Genomic DNA, 25623 nt, shown 5'->3' on the forward strand with positions numbered 1-25623 from the left:
AAAATAATTACCTATAAATATTCCTATCGACTGTAAGCTTGCGAGCAGGGCCCTTCTACCTCTATGTCGGGTTGTTTCTACTCAGTTTGTTTTATCTCTGTTTCCAATTGTGTAGCGCAACGGAATATGCCAATTGGTTCTTATCTGCCATCACCGTCTAGGTTTCTATGTTATGTAAAAATCTTCCATTATCTATATTAAATTATCAGAACAGGACAGACCAAATGTAACAGGCTGTGTCGTATCATCCCCGAAATTACGAAGACTCAACCGATACAAATTTACTGCCATCATAATCATAGTTAATGTGCCCACTTGGGATTACGCACAGTTATATTTAGGGTGGCCAATCCCGGGATCGGTGGGATCCCGGGATTTGGCCCCAAAATTAACGGGATTTGAATCCCAGGATTTTGTGATTAAAATGCCGGGCAGCGTCTGGGCACTCGCTCAGACGCTGGCTGCCTGTTACCGTCCCGGCTGTGCAGCTCTACGCAGCGTAACCCGGTCAAAGGTCATGCTGAGCAGCCCACTGGCCGCACCCCCAAACTGCTGCTGTACAGCTTCCAGCCTCACTGAGGGGGAATCCCAGAACCGATGCCGCTCCCTCCCGACCTGCTCTACAGTTTACGGCCACACCACTGGGGAATCCCTGACCCTCCCCGGGCACCCGTCCACCTGCACAAGTAGATGGGGCAATGGGGGAGGGGGGGGGGGGGGGGAAATAGTATAAATACTTTAAATTCTTTACCAACTGAAGATACAATATATAGTCCAGACACAAAATAGATTTCACTTAATTAAACCATCTCTCCACATCTATTTTATTTTTAGGATTAAAGCTGGAATTCAACTCGCCTATTCAATCCCAGTGTTGATTTCTCGACCGTGGCGAAAACCGCGTGTATCAGCGAAATTGCCACAAATTCACAGAATTTTGGCGAATTTGCAGGTGTTTTCAGCCCGGAAAAAAAAGGTGAAAAGGCATGAGTGAAAATGTACTAAAAAACGGGCGAAAAAAGGGCCATGATTGCATACTGAAAAGGCGACTACTGAAAATATTGAATAACGCCCTAAATCTCAGGAGTGAAACAGATTGTGCTAAATATACAGGATTACCTTGGCCAATTATATCATCCCTCCAGCTGGATAAACATCCAATCACTTCCACGCATACAAGATGGTTATTTTAATGTCACAAACATATTTGGCTGAACAAACACCATACATTATCCACATAGCAAAAAATGATAATATGTGTATGCAATTCACAGGAGAAAACTATAAATACAAATCCATCACAGAAGGGACACCATGAAATGCAGCCATGGTTCCCCTACCTGGCATGAGGCAGGGAGTGTGTGGTTTGCTCCTGTTGATCTGGGCTTAGCAGAATATCCAATGAACATATCTCTTCTTCTATATCAGTAACAGGAGGAGGAGGAAAACAGGCCTGGACAATTCGCTCTAGACGGCTCAGCAATGAATGCTGCAGGAGAGAAAAACACTTATTTAGAGAATAATATACATTTACTGTATATAAAGGTTCATTGAATACACCGAGTTTTCCTGCGACAGACATGATTTGGGTGCCGGACGGCTCCCCAACAGTCGGGATTCCGACAGTCAGTACTCAGACTGCTCCCTTGTGGGGGTCCAGGACCCCCATAGAGGGAGAATAAAATAGGTGGCGAGCGCAGCGAGCCCGCAAGGGGCTTCATTGCGCTCCCCACGCTGTGCAGTCGGGATTCCGACGTCTGACTAATGACTGTTGGAATCCCGACTGTCGGAGTAGTATACCACACCCCATGATTTCTATGCTGTTAGCAATATCCAAGACTAATGTCACTGAGAGGAATTCAATCCTTTCGTCCGGCCCCAAAGTGTAGGGTTTTGTGCAAAGCTAGCATTCCACCAGGTTGGGAGAACAAGACGGGGTGCTATTGCTGGTGTGTAGATGCCCAAAAATCATATATTGCGATTTTTGGACAGTGTACATGCGCAATCGCCTCGCAGAGGCAGTTTAAGTTCTGATGCAGTGGGGCGGCAGCGATGACATGATACGGCATTGCGTAGTTGGGGCGCAGCATTTTCAGGTGTGTCTGGGCCGCAGCAGGTGCGCAACATCACAGGCAGCTGCTGCAATCCAGAACATGGCTGGCCCGCAACATCACAGGCAGCTGCTGCAATCCAGAACATGGCTGGCCCGCAACATCACAGGCAGCTGCTGCAATTCAGAACATGGCTGGCCCGCAACATCACAGGCAGCTGCTGCAATTCAGAACATGGCTGGCCCGCACCTGGTTTCGCAGCAAGGCTGTGCAGTCAGGGAGCTGAAGGTTATGTGCTGGCGCTTCGCTGAGGAATGAACCGCTCACACTTTAGCGATGTGATCGCAAAATTTTGTGGGCACATCGCTGGGTGGGGTGGTTTTACCCTGTGGTTCTTAAATTGTGTACCAAAGCACCCTGGGGTGTCACAAGGCTCATGGAGAGCTGCTTTGGTTTGGTGGCCCAGGACCAATAAAAATTATGTCTGGTCAAAGAGATAGGCAAAACTAGCGCTAGTGGCAGCCAATCATAAAACGTGTGGGCAACTAAAAACACATCTGTACAACACAACATAACGGAGCCTATATAAAAATGTATACAATCTAAATCAAATTACAATACTGTACATTGTGTATAAACTGGTCAAATAAGCATACTTTGTTTTTGTGCTATTTATGTGGAGATCCAATTTAACAGACCCCGTGTTCAAATGGAGGGAGCCACAGCCCTACTTACCTATACAGGGGCTCATACCAGAAAGTGGTGCAATACTACATCTGGCTTTAAGTAGAAACCAACTATGTGCCGTAGGGGAGTCTCCCAATAGTGGACAACACATGTAACCACATAACGGCTCTGTTGCAAATGGTTTGTTATTGTACTTACAAATGTGAAGAGGCGATTTGCCTGAAATAAGCACCATTTTCATGGAAATGTAGTATAGGGTTGTTTGGCACCTGCACTTGATGTGTATTTTATGTACTTGCTCCTAGTAGATATACAATTATCTCCATCACCCACTGGGAGACCAATGCCTTCAATATGGCGCGGCCTGTACTGACCAAGTTAGCAGCCAACTTTAATCAACTAAAACCCTTTATTCTCAACAGTCTCTAGCTAAAGCCATATACACGGGATATCATTAAGTTGACAGCATCTAGGTCAGTGGTAGCCAACCCTAGCCCTCGAGAGCTACCAACAGTTCACATTTTCCAGACAACCTAGCTGCTGCACAGCTGCACTCATTAATCACCGACACATTTAAAAGATCCACAGATGGAGCTAATTAGCTCACTTGTGATTCTGTGAGGAGACCTGCAAAACATGCACTGTTGGTCGCTCTCAAGGATTAGGGTTGGCTACCCCAGGTCTAGGTCGACCACTATTGGTCGACAGTCAAAAGGTTAACACATAAAAAAGGTAGACATGAAAAAGGTCAATGTGAGTTTTCCCCGATTGTTTTTTTTTTTTTTTTTTTAACTGACTTGTTCATACTTTACCATCCCGGTGGGCAACGGTTCACTTTACCATAGGCTACCCCTGCACCAAATAGCATAGCGGTACTTGTTTCGGTACTTGTGTACTAGCACGGCGCCCACGATATTTGGTCGCACAACATATAATCGCATTGCATCGCATGGCATACGATGCGATTTAAAATTGTATAAGCCCCCTTTACGATGTTTAATTGTATAAGCACCCTAATGGGGGCTTACAATGTTAAATGCACCCCCACTATGAACGTGAACCCGAAGCGTGGCGAGCGCATTACTTTACATGTATTCCGCATCCCCTCATGGGGCTCGCCACGCTTTGGGCTCAGTGGCTCGCTGCGCTCGCCACACTATATAAAATCAACTCGCCGACGTGGATAGTGGGGGGTATGAAAAGGTCGGAGGGCACGTACAGCCGCCGCTCACCACGCTTCGGGTTGGCGTTTATACTAGGGGTGGCTTTTAACATTGTAACTTATACAATTAATAATCTTATATGGGGGCCAATTAACATTGAAAACACCCATTAGGGTGCTTATACAATTTAAAATCGTATACCATTGTATATGACATACAATGCGATGGTATACGATTTTAAATTGTATAACATCGGGTGCCATCGCGTAACATTGCATCGCATACCATACCATTGTAAGGCTTATGGTATACGATGCGATGGGCGCCGTGCTAGGAAACAAGTACCAGCATAGCTTGCCATGAGTATGTCCAACTGTGACAATTCCCTAATAACGGACTACGCTCTATAAAAAATAAAAACCATTTCCAGCTCCGGCAGTGAAATTAAGCAGCACCATCCCCTTTCTGAGTTGCTCGCTATCCCACACAAGCCGGGATGTCAGCACTATACTAGACAGGACAGCAGAGAACTTTGTAAGCACAGAGACTTTTGATCTATGCCGAACGAAAACACGGACCTTATTTCGTTTTGTACCATATGTCATCAGTCTATGCGTAGATGACAGGAGCTACACAAAGGCCCTTATTCTGGTTTACTAGCAAAGGCAAATTCCTTCTCAAATGGACAAAACCATGTGCACTGCAGGTGTGTGTGTGTGTGTGTGTGGGGGGGGGGTGCAGATGTAACATGTGCAGAGAGAGAGCGTTAAATTTGAGTGAGTTATTTTGTTTCTGTGCAGGGAAAATACTGACTGCTTTATTTTTACACTGCAAAATAGATCTCACTTTGAAGTAAAACCCCACCCAAATCTAATTCTCCATGCACAGGTTACATCTGCCCCACCTGCAGTGCACATGGTTTTGCCCATTTGAGAAGGAATTTGTCTTTGCGAGTGAACCAGAATAAAGGCCAAAATACAGGCCAGTGTATAAACTCACTAGAGCGACATTATGGGCCTTATTCTAGTTCACTCTGACAAATCCCTTCTTAGATGGACAAAACCATGTGCACTGCAGGTGGGGCAGATGTAACATGTGCAGAGAGAGTTAGGCTTGGGTGTGTTATTTTGTTTCTGTGCAGGGAAAATACCGGCTGCTTTATTTTTACACTGCAATATAGATCTCACTTTGAATTAAACCCCACCCGGGGACCCGATGCATAGGTGGCACAACCGGGGACCCGATGCATAGGTGGCACAACCGGGGACCCGATGCATAGGTGGCACAACCGGGGACCCGATGCATAGGTGGCACAACCGGGGACCCGATGCATAGGTGGCACAACCAGGGGCCCAATCCATAAGTGGCACAACCAGGGGCCCAATCCATAAGTGGCACAACCAGGGGCCCCTGGTGCAGTAGCTCCAGCATCTTATTTGTGGTCCTTGCGGCCATGTAACATTCTGAAACTGTCGACATGTCTCATGACATGAACCGGTCAAGAGTTTGAGGATGGCGATCTAGAGCCTTTCGATAGTGTGAACCATGGCGACCTTGTGGTGTAAATGGCTCCAATACATACTCTGATGGCAGTCATTTATGAGTAAAGCAATCAGCCTAGCTATCGTTACCCTCCTGCAGTATAAACAGCTCCATTTGCCTGAGCTTCCCTCTGATTGTGGACACAACCTTCATGATACTGAGCAGCCAGAGCCAGATACCACTATACAACATTACAAAGTGCGGTACCAGGGCTTTCTGCTCACTACAGTCGGAACCTACACAGCAGCTACATCGGTCTGTACACAAGTCATTTTGGGTGTTCATGTATTTTTATTAAGACTGACATTTTAATTCAAGAGAAGCGTTGACCTATTTGAAGCAGTGCAGCCCTTTCCTATATCCGCAAGATACCGACACTACTATAACCACAAATGATCTCCTCCCTGCCAAGTTCTGGGGTCACTTAATTTTGCTCATCCTACTAGAAGTCTATGCAGAGGTCAACATTGTGCCCCAGCCTCTTCTCCTGCACCTACAGATGTGTCCTCATATCTTTGCTGCAGTCACACACGCCTGGTCGTGTGACAATTTTCTAGCATCTTATGCACAATGCAAGGATGCACAAGGAGACTGATCAATATATGACACTTGTATATTGCGAGTGACTGGGTCACTAGGCCGTATTCAAACGTTTTAGCATCCAGGGGTTGGCAAGCTAAAAAATAACCTGTTTAAACTCTCAAACGGGACTTTCGGTAGTGTGGCTAGACCCGACCTTCAGCGCAAAACAAAAGATCAATTGCACATAGCTCGGCAATCTTCTGCAGGAGATTGGGTGCGATATGACAATTAAATACGGCCCTCTGAATCTGATGCAATGAAGCCCGAGTTCGGAGGCCGGCTGGATTGCTGGGCAAAGTCAATTTATTTACTTTTGGAAGGGGCAATCATTTACAAGGCATAGGTTTGCCTTTTAAATGATTGCTCCTTTAAAAATGTCAGAGTTCTGCCAGCATCTCACACATCACCTAACTCAGAACTCAGACTTCCTTTCATGTTGGCTCTCAGTCACACACAGTGTATCAAATAAGTCACCCCGTGCATCCTAGTCACATATTTCATTTAAAAAAATGACCCCCAATGTTAGCAAAGCAAGCAGGGGACCTTGCTGATCATGCACATCAGGAATCTTGCACTCCATGGTGTACTGAGGCTAGATGAAGGATGACAGACAGAGACACCACAAAAACATGAAAAACGCATGTCGTTCTTTTCCACGTCGACCTTTTGACCCTGTCAATCTAATATACCGTAACCCATGTTACTTAGTAACTGATCCATTAGTAATCTGTGCTACACAGTTATTACCCATAAGCCCAGGGCCTGCTGAGTGCATGGAGGATGTCTCCACCTATATGTGCGTTACAATTATCCTTAGAAAAACAAGTAAATTAAAAAAGATAAACTTATTATGTATGGCTAATTACATATTGGAGCAGATGTATTATGACTGGCAAAGAGATAAACTGGAGATAAAGTGGAAGGAGATAAAGCACCAGCCAATGAACTGTGTTTCAAATAGGATAGTTAAGGCCACCATACACTATGCGATTTGAGCCCAATTCAGATGGATCGGGCCGTGAAATCGTCCCAAATCGCATGTGTACACATCCCGTCCAACCCATGCGCGGTCCCAAGCATATCAGATCGAAGTCGGGAAGTTGGACCGGCAGGGCATAAGATTTGCTAAATCTTAAGGCCCCCATACACTAGGGCGACTTGTCCTTAGGACAAGTCGCCCCCGACTTCCCCCTGAGCTTCCCCGGCTGCTCCCCGGGGGAGCTTGATTAGACTGGCACTTGATGTGCCATTTTTTACATGTGATAAATCGTCTCGATTTATCACATGTAAAAAAAACCGGGGAGCAGGGGGGGGGGGGGGGGGGCTGGGGACTCTGTGTCCCCCGCTGCTGGGGACGCTGCGGGGGACAGCGTCTGTGTCCCCCCAGCGTCTGTGCGGCGAGGCGGTAGAGGGAGCAGGGGGGCTGGGGACGCTGCGGGTGACACGTCTGTGTCCCCCCAGCGTCTGTGCAGCGAGGCGGTAGAGGGAGCAGGGGGGGCTGGGGACGCTGCGGGGGACACGTCTGTGTCCCCCCAGCGTCTGTGCGGCGAGGCGGGAGCAGGGGGGCTGGGGACGCTGCGAGTGACACGTCTGTGTCCCCCCAGCGTCTGTGCGGCGAGGCGGTAGAGGGAGCGGGGGTGGCTGGGGACGCTGCGGGGGACACAGGCGGCATAGAGCCGGGCAGGGGGAGCCGGCGGGAGCTGTCAATGGTAGAAAAAAAAAGCCTATACAATGAATGGGCTGCCTGTGATTGGCTGAGCGCTCTCTCAGCCAATTGCTGACTGGCTGAGAGAGCGCTCAGCCAATCACAGGCCGCCCATGCATTGTATGGGCTTTTTTTTTTTTTATTCAATACTGACAGCTCCCGCCGTCTCCCCCTGCGCGGCTCTATGCCGCCTGTGTCCCCCGCAGCGTCCCCAGCCCCCCCTGCTCCCTCTACCGCCGCACTAGGTCCCAAGTCGGGTGGTCGGACGTGCAGCAGGTCCGACCACCCGACGCAGATCCGATGCGCACGGGACCGCGCATCGGATCTGAGGGGACATCCAAACTAGCCGATTTTGGTCCGATTTCTGCCAGATCCGACTGATCTGGCAGAAATCTGACCAAAATCGGCTAGTGTATGGGGGCCTTTATGTGCAGCCTCTGGGCGGGAGATGCAGAGAAGCGGCGGGCGGGGGATGCTGTGAATTGACCAGAGAGGCGGGCAACAAATAGAGAGGTGGCGGGCAGGGGACACCCTAAGGGGAATGGAGAGCTGGGCAGGAGCTCACACAAAATACACACAATACAAAATGAATGGGCAGCCAGTGATTGGTTGAGAGCTCTTCTCAGCCAATTGCTGATTGGCTGAGAGAGTTCTCAGCCAATCAGTGGCTTCCCATTCATTTGTATTGTGTTTTTTTTTTATTGCAGCTCCCTGCTTGGCTCACTGGCGTCCCCACCCACTGCCTTTATGGGCAGTATTCAATGAGAATTTTGACGATGTGCAGCGAATCCTGTTTAGGATTCGCTGCACATTCGCCACTGCCCGCCGCGTTCTGGAGCCTCGCCGGCTCCAGTATTCAACGAGTCAGGGGCTCACTGCCCCTGACCGGCGAATTTTAACTCCTGCGGCAATCCCGCAGGGAGCCTGAGGACGGCGGCAGGCAGGGAGATGGAAGTCTCCCTGCCTGCCCCAGAACGTTTGTGGGGGGGGGGAGGTGGGCTCCCCGGGAGCCAGGCAGAACAGGCTGCCCCCCGGGATAGCCAACAGGGGACCGGGTATTCACTACACCCGATCGTGCATATGTAATGATCGGGTGCAGTGAATATATGAATATCTAATGAGCGGTTCGGCTCCCGGCCCCCTGCTGGCTGCTCTGTGTAAAAAAAAAAAATAATAAAATAAATATTTTTTTTTAAATTAAATATATATTCATGTGCTTACAGCACATGAATAAAAATAGCATGCCCCTCCTCAGAATAAAATTCCTGATTTTTTGACACCAAATGTAAAAAACAAAACACTTTATTTTAAAAGTTCACATTCCACTTCACCATAAAAAGATTCACCGTTTTAGTAAAAAAATAAATAAAAAAATCGCCGTACAGCACGAAAATAGCCATAAAACATGGCGAATCAGCCTCATTGAATACTGCCCTATGTCTGCCACCCCCTGCTCCTTCCACCTGCAGCTCCCCAGGAGATGCATGCGATTTATCAAAAGCAAAACTTTGCACATCAAGTGCCTAACCGTGTGGTGGCCATACATCAGAAAGATATTGTACCCAATCATACAATCTCAATTGATTGTAAGATGGATTGTATGCAGATTGTGTAAACATCTTGTGTACACAATCATGCAGCAGATGGATTGTATGACTGATTGTATGATGGATTGTGAGTAGATTGTGTGTCCAAAAACCACCAAGGACTGCCGGGGATTTCAAGGGAAATTGTACACAATCATGAGCGCAATCAATCTTAAGATCGATCTTTCTGATGTATGGCCAGCTTTACCTCACCCGGGCAGCTGCCAGGGAAATCAGGTCCGACTTGTACTTAGGACAAGTATGACCGTATTAGGAGTTGACTGGCTAGTGCTTTATCTCCTTCCACTTCACACTAGCTCAACTTTATCTCCAGTTTATATCTTCGCCTTTCATGAGTCTAAAGGTGCCCACACAGTAGAAAGAGCTGTGATCATAAGATGTGCGCATAAATTAGCCTTCAAATCTTTTGTCTGTCCTGGACAAAAGATTTCACTATGGATCTTTTGTTAAATCTTCTGATCTTTCTGCAGCATGTAAGATCAGAAGATTTAGCAAAAGATCCACGGCAGCATGCATCGGATCAATACCGGCCGATTATCGGTAAACTTCGGCCGATATATCGGAAATCGGCCAATCTGCAAAAAAAAGCGTTCTAGTGTGTGGGCACCTTAAGGGATGTTGTTCCCTAAGTATCACATTCTGGTAGATAGGAACGTGCCAAGCTAATTGGAAGATAGATCAGTATTATTTCATCAACACCCTTAAATCCTGTTCTTCACACATTTCTCATGCACGTCTCAAAGTTATCTGCAGGCGTTGTGACATTGGTGTTTACAGAATAAACAGTCTTCTGTTATTTCAATTGTGGCCAGACAGAAACAAAAGAGGAAATCTACTAAATTGGCAGTACTATTTCACATGGGATGTTGCTATCAGAATTATGTAGCACCTTGTAGAAGATAATAGATAGTATTTAACTGGTTGCCCATAGCAACATAGCATGTGGAAAAAAAAAATTCTAGGACTCTGCAAGATCATTGTAAAATCTGGACATTATAGGGGATTAACCCATTGAGTGCCAACATGTGTAAGAGATGCGAAAAACATCCGCTAAGAATGCCGGTGTCACTCCCATTTGTTATATAAATTGAAATTTTAAAAAAATGATGATATTTCCTATATAGGGCAAACATTACAGGTCATTATGATGAAAACAACTGTTTGCTTGCCAATTTTTACACCTATTTTGACAAATATAATTATTATACAAGTAGCATTTAGGTAAGGAAAATATATGAAGTATTTATAAAATAGGATTACAATTGGAAGATCAGGTTTAGATACTTTTTTTCTTTGAACATTCAGCTTATGTATTGTTAAGAAATTTTAACAAATTTTTACTTCGCCAACCATTTACAATGTTATCTTTTCCAGAATGCCAGTAACTGAATGTAATTATTAATAATCGCAGGTGGCGATTAGGCCCAAGGTTGGGACATTGGAAGTTGGCACTAAGATTATGTGATGAGCAGACTGTCAATTTGCAGGAAAGGTGAAACCCCGAACGCCAATCACAAAAAGGCTGCTTTACATAATGAGTCCTTACAGACAATCAAAATGAAAACTGTCCCCTTTACAGACAGATTGTTTTCTGCAAATTGAAGTGACATGCTATGATTAATTATGAATATGTATTAGCTTAGTTAGTTTGAAGGGAATAACTATCAAGTAAACTAAGCGGTGTGTAGGTTTTTGGATGGAAACCACCAGGATTTGGTTGCCTGAGCTGTGATTCCAAAAAGCTGGTTCTGTAACCACTTTTGTTTTTCATAATGTATATTACTACTTGAAGCATCTGTGTGGACAGTCAGTTATTATCAATTTAAATTTTTTATTTTTTTTGAAGACAACAAATCAAGAACGAAACTTCTCTCCTTGCATGCCTTCTAGAATTTCGTTTTTGATTTGTTGATTTTTAAAAACATAGACACATCATGCTATCTTCCGTTCCTCAAGTCCGCACCCGGGACATCATCCTTGATTTCTCCCCCTCCTTCAATCCCAATATCCAGTCCTACAATTATATTATTATACAATTTAGCATCTCATCCACCATCTTATTATCCCACAGTATTTTGCCTTCTTTATGCCTATTTTTTTTATGATATAATTAATTTATTGCTCCTTCCTTATTGTACAGCATTGCACAGTATATCCACCTATAAGCAAATACTAATAAGAATTTTCAAGAGTGAACATAAACTTTTAACCATTACCTGAAAGGCAAAAGTTGGATCTTCACAAATTAACGGGGATCCAGATTCGTGAAACGCGGGCAACTCAACGCTGTGTGTGTTTAAAACCTTGTTGTCACTGTCAGAGGGCACATCTGTCCTAAATGACTGCCAGTCAGACTCTGTAGGAGAGTCTGTCTTCTGTTCTCCAAAGGCAGCCCAGGAAGGACTTTCTCCCTCGTCATCGTCAAAGGCATTCCATTCTGCAGGCTGCTCGACATTGCCTGCCGTACTGAAGTCTGCAAAATCATCTGAGTCTTGCACAACGTTACACTCTCCAGTTGTCCTCAAGGACGGTTCCTCGCAAGGCCTCAGCTGAGTATGTTGATCAGTCCCATCATGCAACGTTGGCCTCTCTGATGGGTCTGCCGGCTTCTCCTGAAAAGAATGGTTGTTTGTATCCTTAAAATCACCAAAATTACTCAACTCTGTTACATTTGAACGCAGTTCTAATGGTTCAGTATCCAACTTGCTGTAGTCTGTAAGAGCTTGAGGTGTCTTTTCACTAGCAGAATCTAAATCTCCAACTGTACTATCATATTGTGGCTGATCAGGAGAAACATTCAAACTGCTTGTATGTCCACATTGTGAATCAAGTTCTACCTTCTCAACCTTTTCCAAAATTTCCAGTGACTTCTCAGGTGTAGAACGCGTTTCGCCAACCGTCTCTAAAACTTCCTCTGTATTACTTTGAGTAAAATCAGGACTTCTTTTGGTATCCACAGCTTGCATACTATCAGATATATTGGTTTGTAATGTCGATGTGATGTCCTCATGAGGAGGAACACTGTCAACTGCTAGTGTATCACTTTCTGAAGGGACAGAATGTGTTTCTTCTACGGCTTGAGGGACTAGGTCTTTAATTACTTCTGTAGAAGAGCTGCCGCCTTCTTCATATCTACTTAATCCAGTGATAAGTTTAACACTTTGAGCCTGTCCTTCAGGCACCACCTTGTGTGGTTGCTGGTCTGCGTCATCCAAGTGTACAGAATCTTTCCTTGAAAACGTGGCAAAGTCAGCAAATTCATCACCGGGGCTTGGTGGTGAAAAGTCTATGCTTAAATCTGTACTGTGAGAACTGATGGATTTAAATCCCTTTGAATGTCCCATACTGTCCAATTCTTGTAATCCCTGAGGGCTGTCAGAATCGTTCACCACAAACCCGTTAGTTAAGTTTTCCAGACTATGTGTTTTCTCCCCATTACAAGTGCTACCAATACCGTCCTGGCTCCTGCATATTACATCAGCATTGTCAACACAACTATGATGGGTTTCAGAGTTTAAATATTGTGTGTTCTCCCCTGAGGTCCCTTTATTATCAAGTGCAGCATCATTAAAATGGGTGTTGTTTGTCTCGAACACAGAACAATGTCCCTTCTTAGAGCTACCGATCTCAGAAAGGTTTTCATTGGCTTTAATAGAGGTAAGGCTAGTGAAGTTATTTACATTATCCGAGTAATCATGTATCGGTAAAAAGTGGTTTGACGGGATGAACTCCTCTCGAGACTTAGGGTAACCGACAGTGTCGAATTCAGAAAAACTAATTCCAGAGTTGCTGACTTCAGCAAAGCCACCAAACTCTCCGAATTCATCTTCTTCATCATCGTCCGCAACATTGTCGAGAGGAGGTGGGGATGAAGAATACATTCGAATAATTTCAGGTTCCATACTGTATATTCTTGAGTAAAGAAGGAAAAGTACACCTACAAAGCAAAGAGACAAATAAAGCTCATTAGCTGTTAGAGACATAACTGTTTATACACACGCACACAGGTAAAAAGTAACAATAATTAGACTGAAAGTACAACAGAGCTTGGAATTAATGTCATGATATAAAAGGGTGACCACAACTGTGTGGCTTTGCTAGACTGTCTACATGGAATGGGCAAAGTACATGGTCAAACAAATAATCCATTGAAATGCAAATTGAAGCAAACTGTCCTTTTAAATTGGAATTGCACTAGGTACAATGGAAAAAATCCCTAGTAGTTGTAGTATATATATATATATATATATATATATATATATATATATATATATATATATATATATATATATATATATATATATATATATATATATATATATCCGCTAAAAATGCTAGCGTTGCTCACATTTGTTATATAAATTAAAATTTAAAACAAATGTGTAAAAAAAAAAAGATTGTATTTGTTATATAAAAAGGTAAACATTACAGGTCATTAGGATGAATAAATATGTTTATTTGGCAATTTTCAAACCTATTTTGATAAATTCACTTGGCACTCAAAGGGCATGCAATGAAAAAAAAAAAAACAGCAAAAGTGCAATTTGTACCTAGGAAGCATTATTGCATATTCCAGGAGTTCCCAAATTTCACAGCACCCCAAAGCATAAAAAATGTTTTTGCGGCACCCTTAGGCTAAAGGTTTCTCATTGAGAAAGTCAGAAACAAATTTTAAGTTATATAAATTGTGTTTATACCTCATCCTTAGGATCAGTATGTGGTAATGGGCAGGATTCCCTTCTGTTTGTCCACAATTTGACTATTATAGATATTATGGACATAAACTTGAATTGGTCCTGGACCACCAACCCAGCACACCCCTGCAAGTCCGCCACGGCACACAGTTTGGGAACCACTGGCATATTCTATGCTGTGGTGTACACTGCTCGATTCCTTACTAGACACGCTGTCAATATAAATTCACAGCCGTGTGTGTGTGTGTGTGTGTACTTTTCCCCTGCCTCTGAGTGCTATGGAAAGTAGAGCCTGAAACAGTCCAGTCGCTGACAGAAACGAGCAGGTAGATCTGCATTCACAGTGGTATTGCAGGTTACACTTCGCCGGCTCACACAAAGGAACTACGTGTAACAGCGGCTTGGCAAGCTTAATTGTTTAAACCAAGCAGTGGAAAATTGGCAGATGTTTTATCAACAGCAAATCATAAAAAAAACCAGGCAGCTAGAAGTGCAAAGAATCCCCATGAATTTGTAACTCGTTCACGGACAAACCGTAGACGTAGCAAGATGTAACTTTAATTATTCACTTAACATAGTAACTGGTTCTATCAAAACAGCTATTGTACTACTCAAAACAAAACTCTACTGTAGCTGCCAAAAAAACATAAAAAAGCGGAAATGTAGAACGTATTTCCTTCTCTTACAGGATTAACCTGGGGAATATTGCGGTGCTGCTCACTACTTGGTTTACTTATGTTTTGAACCTTAATGATATCATGGGGATGTATGCTGGGAAGTTTCTGGAAAAGATGTGAGCAGCAGGGAGGGATGTGACCCAATGCACAGACCATGAATGGTCTTTTATCTGCTTTTATCTGTCAGACAAATATATCTCTCCATTAGATGGTGTTCACTTTACTGTTCAGTAATCGTATAATCTATACAGGCATCCACACTACCTGATCAGAAGACTGTAATAACTATGACTCCGCCATGCAGATTAAACATTACATATTGTGTTATGGGCCCTACACACATAGCGATGTGTGCAGGGCTACCTAGCTGCGCTATGTCGGGCTGTGCTGCGCCGCTATCGCCTAGCACACAGAGCTGACAGCCCACACACAGAGCGAGCTGTCAGCTCTGTGTGCTAAGCGAGCGGACAGCACCAGTGTTCTCCGGTGGGAGAACACTGCCGATGCCGAGATTGATGGACACTGTCCGTCAATCTCGGCCACCGATAAAGACGCGCGGGGACGCAGATACAGCCCCCACACATACACCGATGTGAGGGCATTTGCTAAGCGACTTTGCAAAACTAAGCAAAATCGCTTAGAAAATGCCTTAATATCGGCATGTGTGTAGGCCGTATTACTTATGTCTAAATAAATCTTGAATGGAAAGCACTTCTTGTTGCACACAGGAAAGATGGCCACTGGGGTGAGCACTAGAACCATTGCCCAATGGTGCAAAAGGTGCTGGGTGCTAAATAGACATTCAACGCTTGGGCAGAGAAACCAGAGCTCGTTTCAGCCAAATAGGTTCTGTACAGACTGACCGTAGTCATTGTTTCAAAAACAGTGCTATACCGGAAAGGGGCTGCCACATTCCCAAACCACCATGGAAAACTGAGGGGGCCACAGCAGTAGACGCCATCCCACCTCCTATTCCAGCAAAGGCATACAGCTGCCACCCAGAGAGACCCCTTCTAGTGGTACCTAAAGCCAGTCAGCTTCTGAAAGGATTTAAAACATGCAATCTCCCAAGTATGAATTATCTAAGGAGGCGAGTCACAGACTGCAGATTACTATTCTAGAGGTCAGGAGGGATGTGGAACAGCAGCCAGGGATAACTGACCAAAGATTCAGCTAGAGCAGTGGTTCCAAACCTCTGTCCCAACTCCCCCCTAATAGGTCTCCACACAAGAGAAATAATTAGCTCCACCTGTGGATATTTTAAAATGTTTCAATGAATAATTAGTGCACCTGTCGGGTGACCTTGAAACGTGAACTACTGGGGTACTTGAGGTCTGAGGTTGGGAATCGCTGGGCTAGAGGAAGATTGATGAGAGAAGTGTTGATTATACATCTAAAAGGGGGAGGATCATATCTTTAGGTTATAGATAAGACCCTCTCCACTTTTGAGATGCCTGGCAAAAATGTAAAAAATATGCCAATCCTCTTTAGATGGACACACAGCACAATGCACATGTCCACCTGGGTTTAAAGCAGGCACAGCCAAACGTGACCTGCCCTCTACTGAAATAGGTTCCCTACCCAGGTCTGGATTCCTCTAGTACTGTAGGCAGCTGGGCAACTTCACGGACTGACTCCCCCGCTCTGCCATCCAGTCTGCTTTCTGTGATTACCCCGTGGATGTGACTAGAGATAGCGGTATGGAGTGGCCTGTGCAGACTCAGCAGTGAGATAGAAAGACTGCACTGGCTGATAGAGTAGGAGAAATGTCTTTCACAGCATAGTTTAATACAAGATTTGCTTATCTGTTGATAAAAGGAACGTGACATCTATAGTTTATGTCCACATACTTCAAATACTTTTCATCACATTTCAGTAACACTGTGTTCCCAGCCCTATAAAAGGGGGAGGGGAAAAAATAAATACTGTTCTTTATAAAACATCTCCAATCCACTAAAAACTGACCCCATTTCATGAAGTCATAAAAACAAAATTAAAAAAAGAAGGTCTTATCTTCTAGGTTGCCATTTCAAATGGAGTGTTAAGCTAGGTACACACCTACAGATTTATCTGCCCAATCCATCTGGTGGAAACAAAAATATATGCGAGCAGAGAACATTAAAAAATTTAGCTCCCAAACACTGGAAAAACAGACATTGGTCAGTCAAAGGGTTTAAATCAATCTGATCTAAAAAAATATTGCCGAGCAATTGTTTGTCTTTTATTCAGCATTTGGGAGTAGGGATCCTGGAATTTGGCCCCAAAACTGCAAGAATTAGACTGCGCATGCGCAGTCTAATGGCGGCACTGTCCGAGCACCCGCTCAAACGCTGCACGGCTGTTCCCGATGCCTGGAATGCGGCTTTACGCAGCGTGATGGTCAGAGGTCATGCTGGGCAGGCCGCGTCATTGCCATCCGCCCACTTCCGCCGTGCACCAGGCCACCCACTTTCAGAGGTATCCCAGCTAAGCCACACACCCCTGCCTCTAGCTCCGCTCCGGCCACCGAACTGATAATTTTTTTAAATTAGGGATGCCAATCCCAGGATTGAGCATTTTTCAATCCAAATCCCGAGATTTAAAAAAATGCCCTGCGACTGGCATCCTTATTTGGGAGCAAATGTTGATTGTCATTTGCTGATATACATTTCAATATTTGGTACTTGTGTACTAGCACGGCGCCCACGATATTAGGTTGCACAACATATAATCGCATACACCCGATGCACTGCGATGCGATTTTAAATTGTATAAGCCCCCTATACAATGTTTAATTGTATAAGTTCCCTAACAGGGGCTTACAATGTTAAATGCACCCCCACGCCACCCCCACTATGAACACCATAGTGGGGGTGGTGTGGGACGTGGCGGTACGCATCCTACCACCTTTTCATACCCCCACTATCCACGTCGGAGTGGAGTTGATTCTATATAGTGTGGCGAGTGCAGCGAGCCCTGCAAGGGGAAGTGTATTACTTTACATGTATTCCGCGGGGCTCGCTGCGCTCGCCACGCTTCGGGCTCGGTGGCTCACCACACTATATAAAATCAACTTCACGCCGACTTGGATAGTGGGGGTATGAAAAGGTAGTAGGACGCGTACTGCTGCACTCGCCACGCTTCGGGTTGGCGTTGATAGTGGGGGTGCCGTTTGGGGTGCTTTTAACATAGTAAGCACCCAACACGTTTAATTAACTTATAGGGGCCACTTTTAACATGGGAAAACCCTTTAGGGTGCTTATACAAATTTAAATTGCATACCATTGTATATGCGATAGAACGGCATACAATGCCATACAATTCGATGGTATACAATTTACAATTGTATAACATCGAGTGACATCGCGTAACATCGCATCGCATACCTTATGGTCTGCGATGCGATAGGCGCCGTGCTAGTACACAAGTGCCCAATATTTTTATTCCCACCAGACCAGATTAAACCAATAAATCTTTGTGCGTGTACCCAGCTTTAGACGGACAATATAATGAATTTGTGCAGGATAAATGCAAGGTTGCGTTGAGGTGTGCTGACATAATCCCTGTGGTTAGACCACAGCATTGCACTACATCAATGTGCTGCTGGGCGACACTCAAACCTTTACCGCAGATGGAATTTTATTCCCCTGTTTCCCATCTTGCTGCATCCTACATTATCTGCACACTCCTAACAGTACTTCTTGGGGGAACAGCAAACTGTCTGGAAGCGACCCATTTGATTCAGGTGGAAATCTCCCCCACTACAGAATGAGTTCTTGGGTGTAAGATACAGTTCGGTCATTTTTTAATTCCCTTTTATTTCTGAGTTGTATTTCTTTTGTGTGCACTTTTAAAATCTGTGTAACCATTTTTATCATTGAAGCTCTGTAGTATTAAGGTCTGACCTGCTGAGGGCAATCTGGTCACCTGACCGTCAAATTTCTGCAGGAAGGATCTGACATTTGCTATTGTAATGGGAGGTAACCCTGTTATCTCCACTAAACCAGGTTTCAATCAGTGAATTACTATTTGCCTTCATGCCTACCCATCATGCCACTGCATCTGTTCCTTGCAGACCTGCCTTGCACAATCCCCACCCCTCTGAAATCTGCTGTATTAAGTTGAACTTGGGTGACGTCTGGAGCAATAACACACCAGACTGACCATGCGTTCTACAAACTGCATGCAGGGTTGATGCGCCAGTTGATAACACTTGTTAATGATAACAGCACCTGTTGTAGTGATTAATCGGTTATACTAACAAGCACCCAAGCAGTCATAGCCTTCATGTGAATACAACGCAGCACGCCATAGCTTCAGGGGAAGAAAAAAAAAAACTTTCCTCAGCATTTCATATGCGTCTTACATTAACGTGGATAAAAGAAGAAAGCACAGGTTGCCACGGTGACCAACCACCACAATAACACATTTTTTACATCATGTATTTATTTAAAATGACTGCAGCCTTCCGGTGCACCAACAGCATCCTCACATTCAGAGATGTGATGTTCAAGCACCATCTTTTCTGTCAACACTTAATACAAGGTCTGTTTAATTAAAAAAAAAAAAAAAAACTGCAGGTTATTACAGGTCACAAGAAAAACATAATTGTTCTTAGGTGCCAACGACTACATCTGAAGAATGCCATCCAGTCATGACCACTTGGCAGACTGTAAATATGCCCACCTTCTGTGCGGTGACTGGAAGGAGACCGGCTCGGCACTTACATTTGTTTGTAATAAAAGAGAAGGCTCCGCAGTGCCATTGATGCTGTGGCGGTGCAGCTGCGCCTTTCAGCTTGCGTGTCGGGGAACAGCACTGCTGCTTAAATCCTAGTCTCTGTGTTATTACACCAATAACTATTAGCTTTATGCAGACAGAAAGCCATCGCTCACAAGGGCTTTTATATCAGATTTTAGTATGGACCGCTTGGTCAATTCAAGGCAACAGCGAAGAAGAAAAAAAACAAATTGTTCCTGCCAAAATTGCGTGTGGAGCATTTTTCGTTATGCTTCCATTGTAACAGTTGCTAGCAGGGATTCTGGACAACTGTTTCTGTGTATGAATGTGTTAGCAGGACAATGATTCAGCTATGCAGCACATAGGCCCATCTCTGCCACCTATACAGGGGTTAAGCCCCGTACACACGGGCCGATGTGGCCTCTGTGCTGAGTAAGGCGCTTGCTCAGCACACATCATGGCACACAAGTGATGTACCTGAAATGTGTACAGAGTGATCTGTGCTGAGCAGTGTTTTGCTAGGTAAAACACTGCAATCTAGTAGGATAGATGGTCCATCTATGTGGGCAATGGCAAGCGCATCACCGCAGAAAGGTAAAGTGAAATAATTTTTCACTTACCTTTCCCCTGCTCTAGGGAGCGGGTCCGGGTGCCGGGCGCGCGCGCGCACGCTGGTCACGTGCACGCGCGCGCTCTCCTGAGCCCGGGATCCCGCCCCCTAGCTTTAGTTTTTTCTTCAGCGCGACAGAGATGGAGGACTCTGTGTCTGTCTCAGCAACAGACACACTGTACAAGTCCCCATCTGTCAGCAAATGGGCAAAAATGCCTAGAAAGAGGAGGCAACAACTGTCTGAGGACAGTTCCTCCTCAGAAGATAATATTATTATTAAAAGAAAAAAGTGCACAGTCCCTGTCAGCTCTGAGGGGAGCAGGGACAGCTCCCAGTCTGAGAGGGAGACACCTGGTGGTCAGCAACAGTCTCCCTCAGTGTTTCCTCAGAAAAAGGTGAGGAAACACACCACAAAAAAGAAACATACAATGTTTCTCACAGAGACGCCCGTACGGGAGAATACGTCTCTTTCCCGGGTATTGCCCGTAGCCGGAATACCCAAATGGTGCGTGATATACCACCATCTTCTGCCCACGGCCGGCAAAAACACACTGCCTCTGAACGGCAGCAATTGCTAACCCAGTCCCATAAGGGTTCTAGCAAGCAGCATGCGCTGCCTAAACCTCACGACTATAGTGAGACAGTAACCCCTCAGGTAGACTGGGAGTCAGAGGAGGTGACTAGAACGTCCGCATCCACTAAAAGGGGCGAGTACAGCGACCTGCAGATGGCCAGGGTACAATTGGCAGGCAGAACGCCACCCAATAAATTATACGCCTCTCATTGGGCACTTAATGAACGCTCAGAGGTTTATAATTTTGCCCAGTTAGCATTCAGAACTGCTCTGGTAAAAGAGGACGAAATGGTTCTAAGAAGCCATACGGGCATACCAGATATACCAGCCCTATTCGCTCCCGAAATCGACCCGGCACTCAGCTCACTAATAGGGGAAAAAACCCAAAGTGACGCTAATGATAAGCTATTAAGGAAAATACAGCTGAAAGTGGCAGATGCAGCTGGTCCCCTCCTCTTTGTACTCGATAAGGCAGAAAAAGAGGGAGAATGTGGGGGTTCTCTAGATTCCCTAATAGCATCTAAGAACGCCCTCCTTAAGGCCATTAGCAGAGCCACTTTAATGATTGGCCAAACTTTTGATTATATATCAAATACCCGCAGAGTACGCTGGCTCACAAAGGCGGGTTTATCTAACCTCGCACCTAAGCCCGTGGAGGTACCCAACCTGGCAGATGGAGACCTGTTCGGTCCAGACTTCATTAATGAGGTTAAGATAAGATACAAAGCCCGTAGATCCTTCTCAGATCTCAAAGGCCCCCAATCCTCCAGAAGACCCTTTTCCCAAGAGGGTCGAGCTGCGTCAGCCAGTGGTTCGGCCCGAGACTACAGTGGCGCCACCAGAGGATCGAGAGGAGGCTCCTACAGGACAAGACCCATGAGAGGTGGAACGTCCTACAACAGGAACCCCTCAAGGAGAGATACAGGTTATGGTAAGTCCCGTACACATAACCCCCCACCTTGGCCTCTCACAAGCTGTAACAGTTTGGAAAACAATCTCCACAGACAAGTGGATTATGAAAATTATAGAGAAAGGGCTATCCCTACCTCTTATCCATTTTCCACGCCAAGCATTTCCCTGTACAAGGAATTGCAGCCCACTGCTAGACGAAGTGTTGTCCATAGCACTATCCCAGGGCAAGATAGAATTAGCGGACAAAACCAAAAAAGGTTGGATCAGCCACCTTTTCCCTATAAGAAAAACAGATGGCACTTACAGACCCGTCCTGAATGTAAAAAACCTAAATCGCTTCATAAGAAGACGCACATTCGGGATGGAGGGCTTACCAGAAGTCCCATTCCTACTTGCCCAAAACGACTACTGTATCAAAGTAGACCTCAAAGAGGCCTTCCATTCGATACGGGTCTGCAAAAACCACAGAAGATTCCTAAGATTCTTCTGGAAGGACACACTATATCAATGGACGGTGATGGTCTTCGGGCTGTCAAACGCACCGTACACTTTTACTCGCCTGATGAAGGCGGTAGTGTCTCACCTCCGTCAGAAGGGCATCCGTTGCCTAATATATCTGGACGATCTACTTGTAGTTCACCCAGACAGAGAGACTCTCCTCTCACAACGGGATCTAACCACGACCCTTCTCCTAGATTTGGGCTTCACCATAAACTACCCCAAATCAATCCTGGTCCCATGTCAGTCAATAATATTCCTGGGATTCCTGATAGACTCCACTTCCTTCTCGATATCAGTCCCACCAGAGAAATGGACAGAAGTACAGACATTAATTTCTCGTACCCTCCATCGCCAGCTGTCGATGAGGGACTTAGCCAAACTCATAGGGAAAATGAGAGCTCTGGGTCCCGGATTTCTGCAAGTCCCTCTCCTTTGCAGATTTTCCCAATTCCTCCTAGGGAACCTACTCAGGAAGGGTTTTTCCTGGAGAGAGAAAATCCAATTAACCCCCCCAGTTCGAACAGAAATAGAGAACTGGACAATTCTTCCCTTACCAACACCCAGACCTCTATTGGACCCAATACCAAACATAATACTTTCCTCAGACGCTTCCCTGACGGGTTGGGGGGCATGCACACAGAACAAAGCAATAAGGGGAGTTTGGTCCACCCAGGAAACCAGGTTCCACATAAATCTATTAGAGCTGAGGGCGGCCAAACTAGCACTACACTCCCTCATTCCTCCCCAATCTCAAGGGATTTCGGTACAGATCTGCTTAGACAACAGGACGGCAGTTTCGTACCTGAACAGGATGGGAGGCACCAAATCTCTCCATCTCTGTCTAGAAGCAGTAGAGATTTGGAATTGGGCAGTCCAGAGGAACATTCTCCTCACAGCCGTTTATATACCGGGGGAATTAAACGAACTGGCAGACTCTTTATCCAGGGACCATCTTTCTTTAGACAGAGTAACCCTCAGACCACAGGTTTTCCAGAACATTATCAAAACGTTCGGAATCCCGGGGATAGACCTGTTTGCGACCCCATCCAATGCACAAGTTCCTACCTTTGTCTCCAGGGTATGGACGAAGGGAGCATCACACATGGATGCTATGTCCTTCCCATGGACAGACCTTTCCCTTCCATATGCATTTCCCCCTCCAGCCTTACTGCTAAAAGTCCTACACAAGATCAGGATAGACAGAGTACCCCACATAATCCTGGTCTACCCAGTCTGGCCCTCCAGGATCTGGTTCCCTTTAGTCAATCAGTTGCGCAAGGGACCCAAGATCCCCCTAGGTCTCCCCAGAGAATGTTTTCAGGGGACCCCAGACCTCCTCCAGAAACTGCCACAATCCATGTGGATAGCGACATTACTCGGCTATTAGCAAACGCCAACTTATCTTCGGCATCAGTAACACTAATCAATGCCTCTCTGAGACCCAGAACTAGGGCCAGATACCGAGCTATCATTAACGAATACAGTACATGGGTAGCTACTCGGTCTCAAGCCCTTTCTTCCAATACCCTCAACTTAGCCTTAGACTTCTTAGCAGCTAAGTTCGAAGCTGGCCTGGCATCTACTACCATACGCTCTTACGGCTCGGCCTTAGCATTATTGGTCCCCGGTCTTACAGAGAACAAGCTCTACCTACGTCTTCTGAAGGGAGCTTTCCTCTCCAGACCATGTGGTCCCCGCTACTCTAGCACATGGGACACCGAACCATTTTTACAATTCCTGGCCTCCATAGGCTCTACATCGGATTTGGGTATGTTATCCAGGAAGCTAGCATCCCTACTAGCCTTAGCCTTTGCTGCGAGAGGCGCTGAACTCAGCCTCATACACATGTCAGACCCATGGCTGACACAAACCCCATTAGGCTTTCACATAATCCTAAAGGGTCACACAAAAACCAGCTCTCTAAGCAACCCGCTGGTAGAGTTTGACATACTGAAAGACCATTCAGATGAGGACCTGTGTCTAGTTACATGCTTGACACATTACCTCCAAATGACATCCCCTATTCGAGGCGTCCATTCCCAGTTATTCATTACATGCCGGAAACCCTTCCGTCCTGCCAGACCATCTACTATCCGTGGATGGATAGTAGCCGCAATGAACTTGGCCGGAATAGACACATCAACCTTCAAATGTCACTCAATTAGGGGCGCAGCGGTAACTTCCGCTGCAGCCAAGGGCTTACCTCTGCAATCGATAATGCAAGCTGCCCGTTGGTCATCCAGCCATACGTTTGTAAAACACTACTGGAGACCCACTGATCCTCAAAGGATCGAGTTCATTAGAGCAACCACCAGGTATGTGGTAGTCTACCCACCAGCTGTTGCTAGGTGGCAAGCCTCCCGACGAACAAACAGTAGTTTGCAGGAATCTATGACCTGCAAACTTCCTTTGTTCTAGGGAATAGGATTGCCACCTAGCAACAGCTCCCACCCAACCCACCCTAGACCTTGCTAGGTCCGTTGGTTACTCTAACTCAATTCTATAATCCTGTAATTCTCTTCTGCCCTTCCAGGCGCACCAAAAGGCCAGAAGAAGCCGCAGGCACAACCAGCTAAGGAGAACAAGTAGATCCGTCTGGCTCATCCGCCCACAGTTTCAAGTCGACCACTTGGTCTTTCTTATTGGACTCTACCTTCTATAGACCGTATTGCTGGTCCTAGTTAGTCCTTACTAGTTCTTGTTTCACTTACGTGATTATGTTCAGTAAAATCCTTCGTTGCACCTAATTCTCTTTGTCATTATTCCCTAATAGTTTGACTAAGGTGTTCCATCCAGATTGTTCTAATTGGGATTGCCATCGGCGACCTTCCGAAAAAACTAAAGCTAGGGGGCGGGATCCCGGGCTCAGGAGAGCGTGCACGTGACCAGCGTGCGCGCGCGCGCCCGGCACCCGGACCCGCTCCCTAGAGCAGGGGAAAGGTAAGTGAAAAATTATTTCACTTTACCTTTCTGCGCATTCGGGAGGCTTGCCACCCTAACCCACCAGCTGTTGCTAGGTGGCAATCCTATTCCCTAGAACAAAGGAAGTTTGCAGGTCATAGATTCCTGCAAACTACTGTTTCTCCTTGCCTTTTTAAAAACATTTAACGGTGTTTATCCATGGTTACATTTTGAACACCTATAGGACAAATAGGGGCAGATTGAATTATTGCACGCCCCCCCAGCTGGGCATCTATCGGAGCTATTGAATTGTTTCTTCGATTATACCTAATGGTCTAGAAGGGCGAAGAAAAAGGTGTGGAAAAAAAAAAAGTCTGTAGTTTGGGCACCCCAAACCTGGACTCCCAATCAAGATCTTTAGGTGGGTTAAACCCCTTTGTGTGGTTAAACGCAAAGCTGGCAGACATGTTAAACTACTAATGGGCATCTGATCAGATAAACAATTGAATACCTCCCATTCGTACAAACGCCCTAGCAGTGGGCTTGCAGGCACAAATGAATGGTCTCCACAGAGTGTGCAATATAAAATAACATTCGAAAAAGGGAACCTAGGGTCGAAGAAGATTCGTGAACCGCACATGTTAATTTTATATAAATTACTGGAAGGACAGGAAACATTTACACAGAGTTTCTATAAG

The 25623-nt window shown here is 45.5% G+C and overlaps 2 protein-coding genes across 3 annotated transcripts in view; one reads left to right on the top strand and one right to left on the bottom strand.

Annotated features, from left to right (window-relative positions):
• AFTPH (aftiphilin) overlaps nucleotides 1-25623 on the bottom strand; it is a 66357-nt gene that overhangs the window by 28970 nt on the left and 11764 nt on the right. For both annotated transcript variants that reach the window (XM_083175765.1, XM_083175766.1), the window contains exons 2-3: nucleotides 11554-13274; nucleotides 1341-1489 (exon numbers count right to left, since the gene is read on the bottom strand). In XM_083175765.1, coding sequence (XP_083031891.1) covers nucleotides 1341-1489; nucleotides 11554-13239 — 1835 coding nt within the window. In that variant the 5' untranslated portion in view covers nucleotides 13240-13274. The remainder of the gene's footprint in view (nucleotides 1-1340; nucleotides 1490-11553; nucleotides 13275-25623) is intronic.
• Nucleotides 20540-24761, top strand: LOC146062865 (uncharacterized). The gene is made up of 2 exons (XM_083174874.1): nucleotides 20540-21542; nucleotides 24558-24761. The coding sequence occupies exons 1-2, from the start codon at nucleotides 20540-20542 to the stop codon at nucleotides 24611-24613; spliced, it is 1059 nt and encodes a 352-aa protein (XP_083031000.1). The 3' UTR covers nucleotides 24614-24761.

Source organism: Crinia signifera, chromosome 3, assembly GCF_055691185.1.
Source record: "Crinia signifera chromosome 3, ASM5569118v1, whole genome shotgun sequence".
In the NCBI taxonomy this organism is placed as follows: domain Eukaryota; kingdom Metazoa; phylum Chordata; class Amphibia; order Anura; family Myobatrachidae; genus Crinia; species Crinia signifera.